This window comes from Pteropus medius, unplaced genomic scaffold (assembly GCF_902729225.1).
Source record: "Pteropus medius unplaced genomic scaffold, Ma_sr-lr_union100, whole genome shotgun sequence".
Lineage (NCBI taxonomy): Eukaryota > Metazoa > Chordata > Mammalia > Chiroptera > Pteropodidae > Pteropus > Pteropus medius.
In genome coordinates, this window is record NW_024347788.1 from 3,144,429 (window position 1) to 3,162,659 (window position 18,231).

General features: G+C 34.3%; 1 protein-coding gene across 4 annotated transcripts in view; it reads right to left on the reverse strand.

Annotated features, from left to right (window-relative positions):
• Nucleotides 1–553: 553 nt before the first annotated feature.
• PCDH17 (protocadherin 17) overlaps nucleotides 554–18,231 on the reverse strand; it is a 92,428-nt gene continuing 74,750 nt past the window's right edge. For all 4 annotated transcript variants that reach the window (XM_039877173.1, XM_039877172.1, XM_039877171.1 and 1 more), the window contains one exon: nucleotides 554–5,302. In XM_039877173.1, coding sequence (XP_039733107.1) covers nucleotides 4,620–5,302 — 683 coding nt within the window. In that variant the 3' untranslated portion in view covers nucleotides 554–4,619. The remainder of the gene's footprint in view (nucleotides 5,303–18,231) is intronic.

Genomic DNA, 18,231 nt, shown 5'->3' on the forward strand with positions numbered 1-18,231 from the left:
CAGACTGTGAACCAGGCAGCATTCCTTGTTTACTGTTTCCTCCTAGGGCATAATAGCCCAGGGTGACCACACAATAGAAATTCAGTAGATGTTTGTCGAACGAGTAGAAAGAGAGGCTTATGATTTTTAGATGTCATAGCAAATACATATTTACTTTAAAATGCCATTTGTAACATATGCTTTTATAAATCACGTACGATTATGAGAGGGTTTATAAAAATGAAATTTCTTAAGTCCTTTAGGATCTTGTGCCAGATTATCTTGAAACCAATTATAAATATTAAAAGCCACAAGTATCATTAAACTATGATGCCCCGGTCATTATTTGACTAGCTAGCTTATCTAAGCTATCTGAAAGATTGTTAACCCGTTCCTCTGAGAACCTAGTGACATTTCTGTTACGTAAATTTTTTAAAATCTTTTTTTACCGGCAAACAAATAACTAGCGAAAACAGTTGTGACGCCACAGTTAACTTTCCAAAATAATTATGATCAGTGTCCCCGTGTAACACATGACTTGTGTGTTAATAAATTCAAGGGAATGCAACGCCACTATTAGTAATAGCTTTTTATTCGGAGTCCTCATTTTCCAGATAGGTCACATTAAACACAGCCATTAAACAATAGCATTGAGATAAATCCATATAATGTATGCTGCTTGTGTTGTTGTCCTTGGTGCAGCTAGGAACCTTATGGAGAGATGGAGCTGATAAATGGGAATAGCCAACCTGCAAAACACCGGGGCCAGGGAAGTCAGACTTTATTTGGGTCTCATTCAATTATGTTTCGAACCAACACATCTTGATAGCCAAAATTCTCATTTGAATTAACGCTCTGATAAATGTTGTCTGTTGTCAAAAGAATATAATAAGACAATAACGAGTGGGCATATATTATGTCAGACCTCAGTCTACCTGTTGATCTCAGCAACTTCTCCTCCATTAGGCAACACACAGCTTTTAATCTGGTTCTAATAAAGCATACTGCTCTATTACTATATGACATTTTTTTTTTCTTTTAATGGTGTCATTTTTTAAATTGTGCAGGACCTGGATCCTTTAAAGGATGTTTTACAAGATATCAGCTAATGTAGAAAAACAAAACAAGCCAATTTTCCAACCAGGAATTCAATTAATTTATGGAGTAGCAAGCCAATATTTGCATATTGCCTACATTAAGGATGTCAGGTTAAGAAATAATATGAAAGCATTCTTTGAAATTGCGTGATATGTCTCTTTAATGTTTACTTTGGTATAGGTTAACTAACACTGATTCTCACTATTTTTAACTAGGATGAAAAGATCTTTTTTCATCATTAACATTGAATGAAAAGACTCTTCTGTTACTTTTTTTTTTTAGTTCATCAGTAAATAATTTTTAGAACTTTGACTCTCTCATGAAATTTTCTATAAAGTCTTTTTCTGTGCTGGACTTCAGTTTTTTAAAGACCTAAAAGACAAAGTATTATCAAATTATTCATTTTGAATGTGTGGAATTTTGTTTGAGGGGTTAATAAATGGAGGATGTGAATTAAGACAATTTTTTTCACATTCTGAATTATGCTGAAACCCCTTGAAATATCACAATTTGATCATGCATCACCCCTTAGAGCAAGTTGCTCCCCAAAGTGGTGATTTTGGCATTACATAGACTTCCTCAGAAGCCAAGCACCAGAGGTCTGTGATAAAGGCAGTTGCCAGCCAAATAAGTAAAAGCAAGATTCCCTCAACTCAACTGTAAAAGCTTAGGGTCCTGACTGCTGAATTACCACTAACTTGTAAATAAATAATCACTATTAAATACAGGTAATGAGTTAAACAGCTAACACTAGTAAATCACTGGTGATGGAGAGCCTAAAGGTAAATCCCTCACACATTGGCACAACCAATTTTTAAAACCTTATAGCATTTTAATGTCTTCAGACACATGTAATAAATTGAACAAATGGTTACTCAAAGTTAAGAATGTTTTAAAAATAACCCCTACTCTCTTTGTTGGTTTCATTTACATACTGCCTTAGATTTTACTAAGTGGCTATCTGTCTAGTCAGAGAGAGGCAACACTTGGTAAGACTAAATGGAAATCTGTTTTCCATCAAATTCCTGCTATCAAGCTAAATCAACCTGTAGTCTCCTGGCAAAAAATAAAAATAAAAAAAAAATAACATCATATAACAGAGACAACATGTTTCAGGTACATAAATTGTCCAAAATATAGAGTCAGTTAGGTTTCACGTGTACAAGATCCTTTCTCTTCTAATTTAAACATTTACAAATAATAAGAACCAAGAGTAGAGCTTTGGAAAGGCTGTAACTAGGAACCAGATACAGTTCTCGAGAGAATAAGGCTGATGGGAGTCGTCCACTCTTCCTTTCAAAGCAGTTTTGCAAACGAGGTACAGTCTACAGTCTTGACAGCATTTGACGGAAATATTTTCAGTTGAATTTGTTGAAGTTTAACATTACAAAACTTAAATCAGTTCAATGTTTGTTTTTGCTCTTGTTTTTGTGTTTAATATAAGGATTTTATGACATTTACGCTTTTTCTACACTGGCTTGGTGGCCAGAAAAGAAGGCACAGAATTCTCCACCAGTTTGCAAATAATACATTTTTCTGCTCCAGTGCACAAACAGGCCTTATTTAACTCAGCACCCCATTTTCTAAGGTATGGGCTGGAAGCTGTTTGTCATGAAGCTGTTAAAATGCCAAAAATTTTAAACGCTGAAGGAAAATGTCAATCAAGGCATTTTCCCATCTGCTGCTACTTCTGCAAGTGCTAATTTTATTTTTCCCAATTCCTGAAATTTGAGGTTTCCTAGCCTCATATGGAAGTAAGTTTGAAACTTGCTAAATGTCACAAGAAAAGGTGCAACCAAACAAAGGAATAGAGGTGTGCTGTTCTCAAGGGACACCAATAAAAAGAGGCAAAAGAGCACTGAGAAAAAGGAAAAATATTTTGTTAAGACCCAGACCTCTTGAAAAACACTACACGATGCAAGTAACCAGTGCTGGTACCACACATGCATTAAAGCATTGTTCATGGTTTTGAAATAAATGGGAAACACGCATCTTGAACCACTTAACATACTTTTGAGAACCAATTGACAGTATGATATCTACATAGGCAGAAGCTGCATGTTATTGGGAAAACATGAAGAAGTGTCAGGTATTGGTACAGATGTAATTCTTGTGATTTAGCATGACTTTAATAAAAGCTTCTACAAGGACTTGCACATAACCATGACTGACAAATGTATTTTTCGACCTTTCAGATAGCTCCATCAGCTCATTCAGACACATTTTGAACAGATTATGTACTGTAGTACTTGGTAGACTATACATTTAACGAGAGACTTTGCTCTGAGGCACTGCTTCCGACACTCCATGGCGAAAAGGAAGCAGGAGAAAACAAAACTCATAGAGTTCGACAGCTACCGAGGCAACACTTGCCATTTACAATATAAGCCCAAATATTTTTGCAACACAACTATATATTAATTTAATAAAATACACAATATAGCTCTTATACACTCAACAATTTGGCTCATATGCACTGAATCTGCAATAAATCAATAAAAATATGTCATTTGATGTAAACACATTGAATCTTCTTACATTTGCACATTTAAATGGTCATGTGATTTGTGGATGTCTAAGACATTTTCGCTTTCCTGAGCTATTTTAGTGTCCACAAATGAGTAAAACATATTAATCATGTTAATTTTCTCTGAATGTTATCACTCAGTGATAAGTAGCTTTCAAAACTTTTATAGGTCAAATTTAAAACATATCCATCATTATTTATATGTTTGTTGGACACTAAAATGCTAAAGAGGCATTTTAAAACTTTAAATTTTCTTTTCCTTTAACGAAGTGAATTAGTCTATGTGTGTGCAGGACAAAATGGACTATATCTTTTTACACTTAACTTTTATACGACATGAGGTGTCTTACAAATGACCGAGTTTGTTTTTATTTATTTTTTAAATTTTTTTCGACTAAAGACGTGGAATGTTCTTTGTGTTTATATGTGTGGCAGGTAACTTTATACAGAAATGTTTACCACAAATATGTGTTAATGTTTGGTGTAGCTTGGACTACTGCAAGGTCTTTTCGGGACTTTCAGTAGGAGCCTGTGATGACTGCTCGAAATCCACCACAGATCACAGAATTATGACCCTGCTTTGTATGGGGTTTATAGGTAAACAGTTAAGTCAGCATAAATCACGGAGGACAGTCTTAGAGTGATCAGAAATACTTCAACTCTCACACCGCATACCTTCCTAACAGATTGTCAAAAGGTAACTCGCCTCCTCATCCTCCTTCATCTTCTCTCCTCTTTCTTCGCTCTCTCTTTTTCTCTTTTCTCTTTGAGCATCATTATTTCTGTCCTAATATAAGTTTGGTCGAAACAAAACCATTGTTATCTCTGAAAAAGAAACAGCAGTGAAAAGAACATACTTGTGGGCACTTCAGATGTTCACTAAAAGCCTTAAAGTAGCATTGGTCTCTCTTCATCCCTGTGTCCCGGGTTGTCACCAGGAGGGATCATATTTAAATCAACAGAAGAGACAAGAAAATGCCAATGCTTTCTTTCTTTCTTTCTTTTTTTCCCCCCTTCACTTTCTCACAGCCACAGGGTCATTTCCCCGGCAGTCCTGCAAAAGCTTATCAATTTCTCTCACGACCTCCTCGGCATCCACCGACTCTCGGCCCCGATCCCGGGCGGGGTGGTCCAGCTGCTCGAGAACGGCGCCCATCTCGCTGGAATCCCGGCTTGCTCGAGAATGCACATCCGCGAAGACCCTCGCCATCTGATCCGAAGCCGTGAAGGGAGGGTCTCTTGGTTGCTTACTGGGCGACAGATACTGACTGTCAGTGGGCAAGTTCTGGCTGCTTGCTTCTGCCAGGGCTCCTGGTTTTGCCTCACAACCATCCAGAGAGCCTTTTGTTGAGGTGCAAGGCTCGATGCATGCCTTGGTTGGGCTGCTTGATGCTGAGGGGACCTCTTGGAGGAGAGGGCTCAGGGCACGTTTGGCTTTTAAGTAAGGTTTAACATTGGCAATGAGAATAGTGTGCTCTCGCTTGTCTTTTCCAAATGTACAAAAAGTCTTTTTCCCAGTGGGATTCACAGTTTCGTAAGTCTCAGTCTCAACATTAGCTTCGACTGTGGGTACAAAGAGATTTGTGCGGTAATCTGCGTTTTCAGCCTGATTGGCTGCAGGGAACTGTGGCATCCAACACCTGTCAGAATGACCAAGCACTCGGCATTCATCTGTGCAATTAACGCACTCTTCTGGTTCTGCAAAACAAAAGAGAAAACAGTACATCCAATCATAAGGGTTTCCGCTACATTTCTACCAAGGCTGCCACCAACTCTCAGTGGGCTTGCTTGACCTCTGGTCTCTTAATTAAAAAGGAAAAGAAAACAATAATTAAAACATTTCAGGATGGTTGCATAAACCTGCTGGTTGAGACAATGGTTTTATTTAAGTCTATTCTCTAGGTATTAACAAATTCCCATAGCATCAGAAGAAGTGAAAAGTGGCCATTGGAGAATCATTCTCAGTAGAATAGCACATCGCTGTAAACTAATTTCCTGAGGATATCAGATAGTCTTTGTTCTATATAACCCATCCTGGAAACAGTAAACTTCAAAAAGGATTACCAGGATTAATGTTTCAAATCAAATAACAGGGCAAAAACTGGATTGCAAAGTTCTATAACAAGCTATAAGCTGCTTTTTTTCCCCATGTTTTATCCTCATTTTGCTTGTAATTGTTATTTTGGTGACAGTCATAAAATAAAAGGTTTCCTTTAAAAGCCTACTATTCCTACTGAGAGTAGCAAATGGAATTTTCTATCAGAATGTGTTATGAATAGCTTGTCAAAAAGTGTGCATTCTTGTTTTATTAGATATAGGTATGGATCATGTAATCACTTTTCTTCACTTCAGCTTTCTGTTTTTGGTATTAGTAGGTGAAAATGAATTTAGTCAACAGAGGGAGTTCAGAATGAATGACAAATTGTGATTTCTTATTTTAAATGATAATGCTTTCTGTGAGAATTTTAACTTCTCTCTTTTGCCAGTAAGCATATAGAACATCTAAATGAAGCATTCTCTAATAATTCCTATTTTAATAGATGTTGAGCAAGAAAACATGAAAGAAAATGTCAACAGCTGCATCTATCCATGACCTCGATATTTTAAACTATAACTTTGAATGATATCTTCCCAGTGGTCCCTTTCATCCACAAATGTTGTTACCTTTAATGTCTAATGATACGTTGTAAATCAGGGACTTTTTCTTTTTCAGGAGAGGATATTTACAATTTAGTTGTATGTGATGGGAAGAGAATTCCCTACACATTTAGAACTCTTGGGATTGCCATGTCATTGATATGAGAGGATCCCTACAAATTTATAGTGTCTTGTGCAAGGAAAAAGAGTTCACGTGAAAAATATTTAAAAGAACAAATGTAATAGCAGTGTAAATTTATATCGGTACTTTTCAAAGTCAAAAATAAAATCTGAGTTCATGTTTAGAACACATAAATAATTCCCTCTCCAAAAAAGAAAAAATAAATAAACCACAACTTGATTTATCTCATGAGGTTTTAGGGTAAAATAATTTCATATGAGACTAACATTTTTTAGAAAGGAATCAAAATGGTGTTTAAAACAAAAATACTGTGGTATTTCATAGCATGTATCATGCACACTAGCAAAATGTTCAAAAAGTCTTTAAGTAGCTCGCCTCTACTTCAATTTTGTCATATTTTTAAAAATATATTTACCTGTGAGTGAATGAAATATGTTGTTTATTATATAATGCAGCCAAGAATGCTTAAATGTAGTCTCAAACTGAACTATTCACCCAGAGACTCAAAAACAAAAGAATATCCAGAAAAGTTAAATATTAGGTATTTATTTTCTTTACATATTCTGAGTGGGAATCATAAAAATTACCTATCTGCATCAGTAAGTGTTAGAAAAAAAGTATGCATCATTTCATTAAATCAATTTTATCCTTCAAAAACGCAGTACAAAACTCTACTACCTATTTTTCTTGGCAATACTTTTGTATCTTTGAGAGATAATTTTTAAAAAACTTCCTTTACAACCCATATACTCTTCTTGAAACATACTAACATAGTTTTATATTCCAATATTGACTGGCCTTCAATTTCGGCCATTTAAATAGCCTAGCACTGAATAAATTCAATATGAATTTAAGAAGAGAATGAAAGAGATAGAATAATGCAGATATATGAAAGTGTAAATCGACATTGAATTTGAAACCATCAACATAAAATGATTGTTTGCACTTTACTGCTGAAAATCTGCAGCTTTTTGCTTGGCTCTTTTATGTCACAGCCTAGGGAGCAAATTTTGAGTATTGATTGTGATACATTATAAGCTGTTCACCTTGCGATTAGATTGTAATTTGATGGCAGCAGTTCACAGACAGTGAAAAGAATTGAATGGACACTTTTGTACAAGAGCAGAAACTATGAGCGTAAAGTGAATGATAACTGCCAGGGGTCAAATAAGAATTCGTGAGAGAGTGAAATTATTTCTGAAGTAACATAAATAAAGAAATGAAAAAAAAGAAAGAGAAAAAAGAGAGAAGATGGAAAGCTAAGTGAAGGGAAGGCGGAAGGAGGGAAACAGAAAAAGAAGAGGAAGGGGAATATAAAAAAAGAGCCATATTTCTGCCATGTGTACCTTTTACTATATATTTTTTTAAAAATTCCCTAAATAAACTAAATATGTTTAATAAAGAATAATAGTGTGAAGTGTTTTCTTAAGCTAGGGCTGTAAATGTAGATAATCAAACTTCTACACCTTAGGGAAAATGGATCTCAGATTAAATATGTTGAATTACAGGCTACAGATATTTAAAAAAAAAAAGCAAATTATATAGACAGTTGCTATTTGCATACATTTGATATCTTCATCAGAAAACAAACTCAGAGATCCTGGACAGAAGAAATCAAAGCAAAAATAATTGATCCAAGGTTCCCTTTTTTCTTCTGGACAAATCTGGGATTATAAAGAAATTATTTATCTTCATTTTCATCCTTTCCTCAATATAACATGATTACCCTTTCACAGAACGCACCCTTTGCCGGAAAGAAGGCATAATTCAAATAGTATGCAGATGAGAAAAACTGAGAGATAAGCATGTTCATATTGCAAAGAGAAAACAATTCTGAGGTCCAACAGCTGGAAATCTGGGCAGTTATGCCTATAGGGAAAGTTTACAGAGTCTAATTTTTAAAATATATGAATCCCTGAAGGATCATGTAACAATCAGATAAATTTAAATAACTTGTTTAGTATTAAGAATCATTTTCTATACTCCTATAGCCACATCTGACTATTATACAAGCTCCCAAAGGGAAGTATCGAAATCTTAATTAGTTCAATTTTGCATCTTAACTTCTATAATATTTTTTGCAAATGACACAGTCATTCAAACAACAATAGTACTCTTAGTTCAGCTGTACCATAAACCACACACACAGACACAGACACAGACACACACACACAGATCTTTATTTGTATGTGTGTGTGATAAAATTGAGTTTTCTCCACCATACAGTCCATATAAAATTTAAAACTCAAATGAATAGCCAATGCATTCCTGAAAATTAAGTCTCAGCAATTGCCATAAAATTACAGGTGAAACTATAAAACAAACAGGAAAGGTCTATATTCATAATATAACGGATAACATAAACATATATAAGTATATATAAACATATTTACATGTAGAACATTATATGTGCATAATGGAAATATATATATATATAACTTTTTAAAATCTATGATTGGATCAACTTCACTACCTCTAATTTTAGAACTTTCTATAATTCAAATTGATTTAGACATAAAGATATCTGAAATCTGCATATTTATATTGGCTGACATATCTGAACATTTTCTCTTTTTTTTAACATAGACCAAGCAGTTTAATAACTTAATCTCAGAGATAGTAGGCAAGTGATCATTTTGTGCCAAAATATACCTTCAAAGTAATTATCATTGTGTAAGTTAAGTCTATGTAAGTGAAAAGAAAATATTTAGGCAAAACATTAAATTATCCGCCATTTAATTATTTGGATTTTAGCAATCTTTTACAAAGGCTACCCTACTTACTGTTTATAGTGTAGTTTTAATATTGTAATGTCCTTGTTTCATTAGGAATGCATAGCCATTTCAATGATGGGTAGAGGGGCCAACAATTACTATGCATAAGATTAAAATTTGAAGCCAGAATACTATTTAAACCAGCAAGGATTAACAAAGATTAAGGGGGCCTCTGCTGAACACAGTTATTTTGGGAAAAAGTCGGGAAAAATCCTTGTGTGTTGCAGCTCCGTGGTGTTCACTGCAAAGGAAACACGTCAAGGAACCCATCCACAAAATTTCTTATTTCGGAGTAAATCTACCTCTTTATTATAATCTATCTCACTCTCCGGCACAAATTTATCACAAATTAGAAGTTAAGTTTATTTCTTCTGTCTTGGAAGCATTACTACACCACCCGAAGAGAGAGAGTTGGCAACTTGTTACCACTTAGGGAAACATTAGCAAACATAAAAGGATTTCCTCCCCTTAGTTTCGAACTTGCCTGTTGCCCAGGGAGCCCACATATCTGTATTTCTGAAAACACGCATACTGTTTCTAGCATTAGAGTTTCAGATACACATCTGATTTAATGTTTTATAATGAGGAAATAATTGTCAGTATCTTAAAATTCTGAAAACCCAAATCCATAAGTCAGGGCATCAATGAGCAAATTCTAAAGTGCAGTGGCAATGGGAGAAAGGACATTTGAGTTTTCTCTGCTTAATGACTGTTAACAAAATGGTTTTATTTGTGCTTTGTAAATAGTTTTAAATAGGGTAGTGTTCTTCTATTACTGTGGTGGTTGCTACTGTTTCTAACAGCATCTTAAAATTAGAGTTGTTTCCAAGTAGACAACTCTATAAATGGAAGTCCATTTTTTTTTATTTGCTCTCATTTTTCTTTTTTATTTCTAATTTACCTTCTTTCACCAACGTAAGCTTTCACAACACCTAATTAGCTGCTTAGAAAAGCAGAGAGCAGGCAACCATCTCTATTTATGGCTGGGGCAAGTGTTCTGGAGATTAACTCTACAGAATGTAAACGAGGCGTCCATCACAGAGAATCTATCAGCAAACAATGAAGAGCCCAAATCTTAGAATGGCAGCTCACATATACTACTTTTCTGCTGAAAGGTTCTAATGGTGTAACCACTGTTTGCTTTTACTGTCTTTTTCTTTGTCAGCACATACACACAATATCACACATGCACACACCTTTCTTTATAAGTACAACAGATTATGATTTATCCAAATGTATTCTAACATATCAGAGAAAAACATCAATACTGAAATAGAATATAGTCCAACAAATCTCTAATAAATTTTTTCTTTCAATAAATTCACATAATTTGCAACATCTTGTGAACTGACACTTTTCTAACATAAACGATTCTTTCTCTTTTTTTTGGCGATAGTATTATTCACTTACTACTCTTTACTGTCCTATAAACCCCTTACACTTGTTATGACAGGGTGAGTCATGCCATATAAATGGCACCTTAACAATCTATATTCATTCAAATCATTTCCATTTATGATTTCTATGCCCCATTTACTAGCATATTAGTTAAAAATACCACTCTGACTAAGAGGGGTAAAAATTTCACTTTGGGTATTATTTCTAGAGACAGTGTTGGAAAGTTGTCTCAAAACTTTTTTCCTCTGTGTCAGAATAAAAAGAAAGGAATATTCGAATATTACAATTTCACACATGCTTTTTCCCCTGTTAGTGCTCACATGACTGCCAGCTTTAATTTTAACACAATTTTTAATAAGCTCGGTGTATCCTTTATTCAGGGAAGAAAAGGGAAGGGTAATGGAAAATGTCACATCTGAGACCAATCACTTTATTTTAACTAAGTGATGTTTCATCTACTGCATTGTATTTCCTGTGTTTCTTACTTGTGCACAGGGATCTGTGTTACTTTACTAATCAAGTAAGTGATACATAAACACACAGATGGGGGATGTGTTTTCGCTTCTAATTTTTAATGTGAGGGGGATCATGTACCTTATTCCAATATGCTCATTTGCTCATTTTATGAGGATGCCTGTTCACGTGTTGGTGGCTATATAATGATGAAAGACTAGGTATAAGACCCCAGAAACTTAAATTATTCCTAATTATTGGCCATAAGGAATCAGAATGTAGGACCATAGTTCACATAATAAGGATACTGTGAGAGAAACATATGTATTTTTAGGTGGGTGCACTGCCAATCTGGCTTCCAGATTTTACCATGGTTGTGAAATGCCATTCTATCTGCTTTTGATAGGTGGAGAGCACATTTTGAAGAAGGAATTATTATAATACTATCAAATAGTCAAACCGCGCAGCTTTGGAGAGCTAATCCTCTAGCGTGCACCTGCATTGCACAATGCTTCTGAATGTATTGCCACGGCTGCATTCAGACACCAGAAACCACTGGCCTATATCAAATTCAGCTGAATCCAATTGCGGCTGGGTATTTGCGCACTTGGAGCATTGTCACTTACTGTTCAATGAAGCTGCACCCCTTCAGGGATGGTGCTCAGTGTTTGGGACCCTTTGGACATGTCTACCCAAGTAAATTTGGGGCATATATATTGACTACATGTAGTTAATGCCCTGAGATTAAAAACAAAAACAAAAACAACTTAAATTAAATGGAAACTTATGTTAAGGAATGAAAACAAAAGTATATAAAGACATTTGAGATGACAGCATTGGGAATATAAAAAGTAATGAGAATCTAAACCACACATTGGGAATCTAGGGCACAAATATACTTGTGCACCATGGCACAATGCTCTGAGATTAATTCACATTCGAAATTTAGCTGCCCACCTCCCCCAGTCTCACGCTGTAGGCGCAGCCATCATCTGGAGCAGTAGCAGATAGTTGGAAGGAAAGGCCCACATGAATGGGGCCATCTCTTTCTTAACAGGTACCCTGAGGAGAACTGGCTCTGAAGTGCAAGACTATTTGAATGAAGCAAATTTTGTTTTGTTTTGTTTTTGAGAAAACGACTCTGACAGAGCCTCTCAAGGAAAAACAATACAGTCCAAAATACCCCACCAGAATAAAGACGGCTCAAATTCAACAGGTTGTGTGTAGTTCCGCAGTTAGTTTAAAGAAGTTGTACTCAATTATTTACAAGATGAGAGTGAATTAAACTCCAACTTTGTGCCGAGGCATTGGAAGTGCTCAAAGAAAGGCATCTTGAACAGAACGTGGTAAAACAGGTGTTGTGTCAAGTAAAAGTTTGTGGGAATGAACTTATGTCTATCCACCTCTAAAGTTCTCCAGTCTCTAAGACTGCAACTCTTCACTAAGGAGTTTACACTTTGATTGGAAATGCGAAGTTAGGTTTGAAACCGGCAAAGGGGAAATAATTCATGATCAGTTACATTTTGAACTATGTCAGGTGAATGTCAAGCAACAGAAATACTGAGAAAAGTGTAACCTGCAATATTGTGAAAGGCCTTGTACAAGAGAAAGTGCATGATCTGCAATTCGAAAGATGATCAGAGTTTCAACAGATGGTGGAAAGCAGGAAGAGGGTGACCCAGGTGAAGGGAATAGAAAGTGAAACAATGCACAATAGGAGTGTGCATTTCACAGAGTAGTAGAAAACCAGCTCTACAAATCAAAGGACGTATGTTACAACGCCAAAAAATAAAATAATAGTGTAGGGGAAATTGGCTAGAATTTAAGACAATGGACAAGCTCTAAATAAAAGACCAAATTTAATGCTGCAGGCGATGGAGCACTAATATAAGTATTTGGTCAATTTATTGCTTGTCTCAGAAGATTCTTGAAATATTTAGGTGCTTGATTGAAAAGTGGTGTTTGAATGGTGCTTGTCTATATGAACGTGCAAAACTGGGATGAGCCACAAGACAAGCAGTATTCAAATGAGCATTACTTCTAGAAAGAGATATCTGGAGTTTTGGCCCCAAGGACGATATCTCCAACAGAGAATAGGTCCTGGTATGATTCACTGGCATACTCATTCCAACCCAATGAGACTCATTCTGCCTGCATCTCATCCCATTACTAAACTAAAGAAAGCATTAATATGTGTGGATTCAACTGGTATTTTATATTAATAGTACACATTTTACATTTTATATTTCTGTACTAGAAAAATATATCTTCTTCCTACATCTATGTAATCTCTCTTCCCTCTTTCTTTGATTCATTATTATTATTAACCAACTGTAAGACTGCATATGATCACATATATGAAAGATTAAAGCCTTCCTTCAGAAAGCCAGAAGAGAGAAGGTCTGGAAGAAAGAACCTTACAGGCATCTAGGTGAGAGATAATAAATACTTCTACAAGGCAAGGAGAATGACCATAAATAAGGTAGAAGTCGAATCTCAGAAACCTTTCAAACTTGATTCTGGATATCAAGAAGAAAAAATAATGAAAGACAATTCCTGAAAATTTTCTTCAAAAATAAGCATTTCTATTTTGGACGAAGATAATGCCATCACTTCCCCATTGAGTTGTATATTCTAGCATTGCTCTCTAATTCTTATTATTCTGTAGTCTGTTTGCCTCCTTGAAATCTTTATACCCCTTGAAGATAAAAACATTGATAACATAGTACATTATTTCATGCTCTATTTCTTGAGTGAGGAGAACACACTCAATAGTCACACTTCTGAATTTGAAGAACATGCTGTCATTGATGTAAAGAAAGATTAAAATAAAAGGTATCAAATACTATTGGTAATCTATAATAGAAGTGACTATTTATTGCTCATGAATTATTCATTTCACAATTACTCAGATCAGGCTGTAATGTCAGTTTTCGATTCCAGGACCTAAACGAAGATATACATCCTAGCTCTCTTTTGTTACGAGACATATATTTAAAGTAACATCAGATTTGTCTGTTAAATACCATGTTTATATAAAAATCCAAAGTTCTGGATTTATTATGGAGGGTACCATTTTAAATAAAATAAACGAACCCTGCCTGACATATATCTACCTGAAATGTGACGGTCAGAATATTTTCCCCTGAGAGAGTTTTTTAAGCCAGTGACACTATCATTAAAATTAAAGGCTATATTTAAATAATCACATCTTTATAAATTTAAATTATGGAAAACAATGAGTATCTTGAAAAACTACACCTCAGCATCTGTAAGTTTCTCTCTTCTCACCTAGGTTTCTTCTTTTATACTTTTTCGATTTTATGGCATTATTGTCAAATGTGTCAGTTTCTCTCTTTTGTTTAAGTTAGCTGTCTCTGTATCTTATACTTTATCTGGCAGCTATCATTAATATATAAATTAATTAATATACCTTTATTAAGTTTAAAGTCTTGCAAGGGTTAATGCAGCTTCCAAAAGAACCTGATTTATATGCAGAGAGAAACCTATGCTCTGGCATGCAATAGTTAGTAAAAGCTGTTTGGTTTACAAGGACAAATTTAAAATTCTAGCAACTTCATTCTGTGAATTTCAGACCCAAGACTATTTAAATATGCTACTATTCTTCACTTTAGAGAGGATGTTTTCCTTATGCTCTCATTGCCTGCGTAAGCTACCCCCATCTCTGATAATGACACTATTTTGATGACGTGGATGAACAGATCTAAAATTCAAGTCATCCTCCTAGCAAAGTGGCAATCCTGTCAGAAAGGTCAATGAAAAAATATGCCTATTAAGCAAAATTCTTTGGGAGAAGCAAGCAAAATAGTTTAATTTGTGTTTTTCTCTCATGCCTGCTATCTGATTTCTATTGGGATGTACATCTGTTTATCAGTTTAAATCTTGTTGTTCATTTTGTTTCTAGCACTTGTTTGTTTTCATTTGTTAGAGACAAACAGAATCAGGTATCATCTTTAGCATCCTCAGATAACAGTTAATTCAAGTGCAACTAATCCTCTCTTGTTTATTATTTACTAATCAACGCCTGCCGATAGGATTTAGGACTCCCAGAAGATTGATTTTTAAGAAAGTTTTAATATTTTTATATTTTTAATGACATCCTAATTTCTAAGAGCTATTAATTAAATTCACAGAACTGTACTCTAGAGATAGATCTAAAGTTTCAATTACGTTACCTTAAATTAGATGGACAGAGTTTCAAAAAAACAGATGGGGGCCTCGCTCAGATCAGTATTTTAAAAAGCACATTTTAAAGGAAGAAGTAATACAAAGGATATTTTCTTTTAAGAGTTAAAGGAGTGAGAAATATGTATGTGTATATATATATATATACACACATATATGTATGTGTATATATATATATATAGATACATATATATGTATCTATATATATAAACTATACCACTCCATAAATGATTCCTATAAAAATTATTTATATTACAATTAAAAAAATAAACTGAAGCTAAATGTCCTCAATATTTATGCATATACACACAAATGATAATGTTAGGTAGCTATCAGACATGAGTGACAGGGGGAACAAAGAAACAGGGTCCCAGCCTAGACATTGCCCAGAGAACACTCCGATGGTAGTAGAATTCTGGGTAAGCACATGCACACTAGGCAGAGTTGTATAGCAGCCAAGTGTCAATCCAAATGATCTCGCTTGCCAATCACCTATGAATGCCTTTGGGACCTCCCATCACAGCCCAAATATAATGCAGACATTCCACCTTCTGAGTCTTTTTTTGCCCTTTCGTGACCTTTTTTGTGGCCTTTTTGTGGCCCCTTTGTGTTGGTTATTGTCTTACAGTGCTCTGTTTCAGCTCTTCACTGAGACCATGTGCCTCCTTGGGGCATTCTTTGCCTTTCTAAAATATATCTTTAATAAATCTTCTCTAAGTCTCATTGACTTGTGATTCTTCACTGCATCAGAGAGGAAGAACTGAGGACAAATGCTAACTACACTTCTGCATCGCCATTATCCCTCTCTCTCCCCACTGCTGTTGGGGAAACACAGAACTCCGATTGGCTCCATGGGTAACAATAATAAATACGTATTTTCCCTCAAAATGCCTTTTGTGAAATGGGTTTTTCTGAGAGAACTATTAAAATTGATAGTGTCCCAAATGTAACTTTAGAATAAAATAAAGACAGTTTGAACCTAAACAATTTGTCCCTAATCTTACTAAAATTCCTTCCAATAAGCTGCTAATACTACCACTATTACTGCTATATTACTTTAGAGACAGACTTTTCAAATATGTAAAGAGTAGGAAAAGAAATAAGGCCATTTTAAATAAGGCCTCCCTCTTCTTGAAAATTACTTCTCTAAAACCATTATGTTATTACCTTTAGTGTGTTGTAAGTTTATTGGAAGCTGATTTTTTTTTTTTTTTATCCTGTATGATTGGGTCATCCCAAGAATGAAAATTTAAGCAAAATCAATACACTCAATATCCATGTTCTAGAATAAATACACAGAAGTGTATCTTGTAATGGGTTTTACTGGCAATGACAAGCCATTTTTCTAGTAACAGCTTTAATATTTTGTAATCGTTAAGACACACTGAAGCAATGAAGAAATTGGGAGAGGAGGTCAGGAAATTCACATACAGAAAGACAAGAGATTGGTCCTCTGGACGACGCTGCTCTGTAATCAAAAAGCTATTGGAGAAGGCTACCTTTGAATCAGAGAAATATAAAAATGTGTTCTTAAAGGATATGAAAGCCTATCCATACATAATGCACTATAAACATCAAAAAGTATATACAGTGGTGTTTTTAAGACTATCTGGGAGAGTACTTTCTGTAATTTAATTGATAAACATCCCTAGAGCAAAGAACAAACAATAAAACTGAAGTGCATTGCCCAAAAGTAATAATAACAGTGAAATAAATATAAATAGAGAACTTATTTTACTTTCTGACTTATAACATAAATTTAATCTAAAAGGAAATTCATATTGACATCATGGAGAATTCACTGGGACAGTTTTTAAATTCAGGCATGGTATATTTGAGTTTTTCCATTTAAAGATCTACATGTTCAGTCTAAGAAAGAAGTGATTATTTGTGCTGCCAAACAGTTTTTGGTAGCTTACAATTTCCATGGTTATTACTGAAAAAGGTTATAATCTGGTGTTCAAAGCTCTCTATAGTCTCGTTCAAATAAATTCTTTAGGCAATCCTATCATCAAAGAAAAAGTAAACTTAAATTCTAACAAGTTACATTTGTACCCTTTCTTTCACAAAATATCTCTTTGTAATCTTTAGGAAAATTAGACCCTAAAATTCTTTTAGAATGTTGTAGGGCGTAGGTTAATTGGAGAGTGTGGAAACTGTTAACTGGACACACAGCTTGGGATCACCAAGTGTCTCCCCAAAGAAGAGAACGAATTAAATTTGAGAAAGTGTCACTCTAACCTCAAATTTTTAGGTGATTTATTTTAATTTTTCAGGTTCAGATGAGTGTATTCCTTGATCTAAAATTTTCTAGTATTAAAATCTAAGGTCTGCCTAGAGATGTAATAAAATTTAACTATATGATTTAACAAATTTCTAGTAAAATATATATTTTAATGTTTTCATCGAATTGATAAAAATATACTTGATCACAAAAGAAAATTAGCTAGTTATTAATGTAAATATGGTCATTTTGGTAAGTATTATTACAAAATAAAAAAACGTTATTAAGTTAGAACTACTTGGAAAATAGAAACTTCTCTATTGAGTACAGTTTTATTATTAAAAATATATATCTACAAATAATTGTGTATAAAATTATAACTATAAATGATGTGTTATAAGATTAAGCATTTATTTAAAAAGTACACAGTCTAACATATATCACTCATTGATCTACTTATTACCCATATGCATTGTATGAACCATATATTTGAGAGATAATAGTGATTTAAGCAAAAAGATAGTCATTCTGATTATTTTATAACATACACATAATTATATTACATATAACAACTCTAGTATAATAATAAAGAAATATATATACAAAAATAGAGAAAAGATTACATTCAGTAAGCTCTGATAATTGAATTATAAATTCAAGACTTTTATCATAGCACATATGTTAATGAAAAATATTCACGTTTCATTAACTTGATACTTTGACAAAAATATGTTTGAAATGATACCTTCCAATATGTCAGATAACTATCAGCAAAGACATATAACTAAAAACC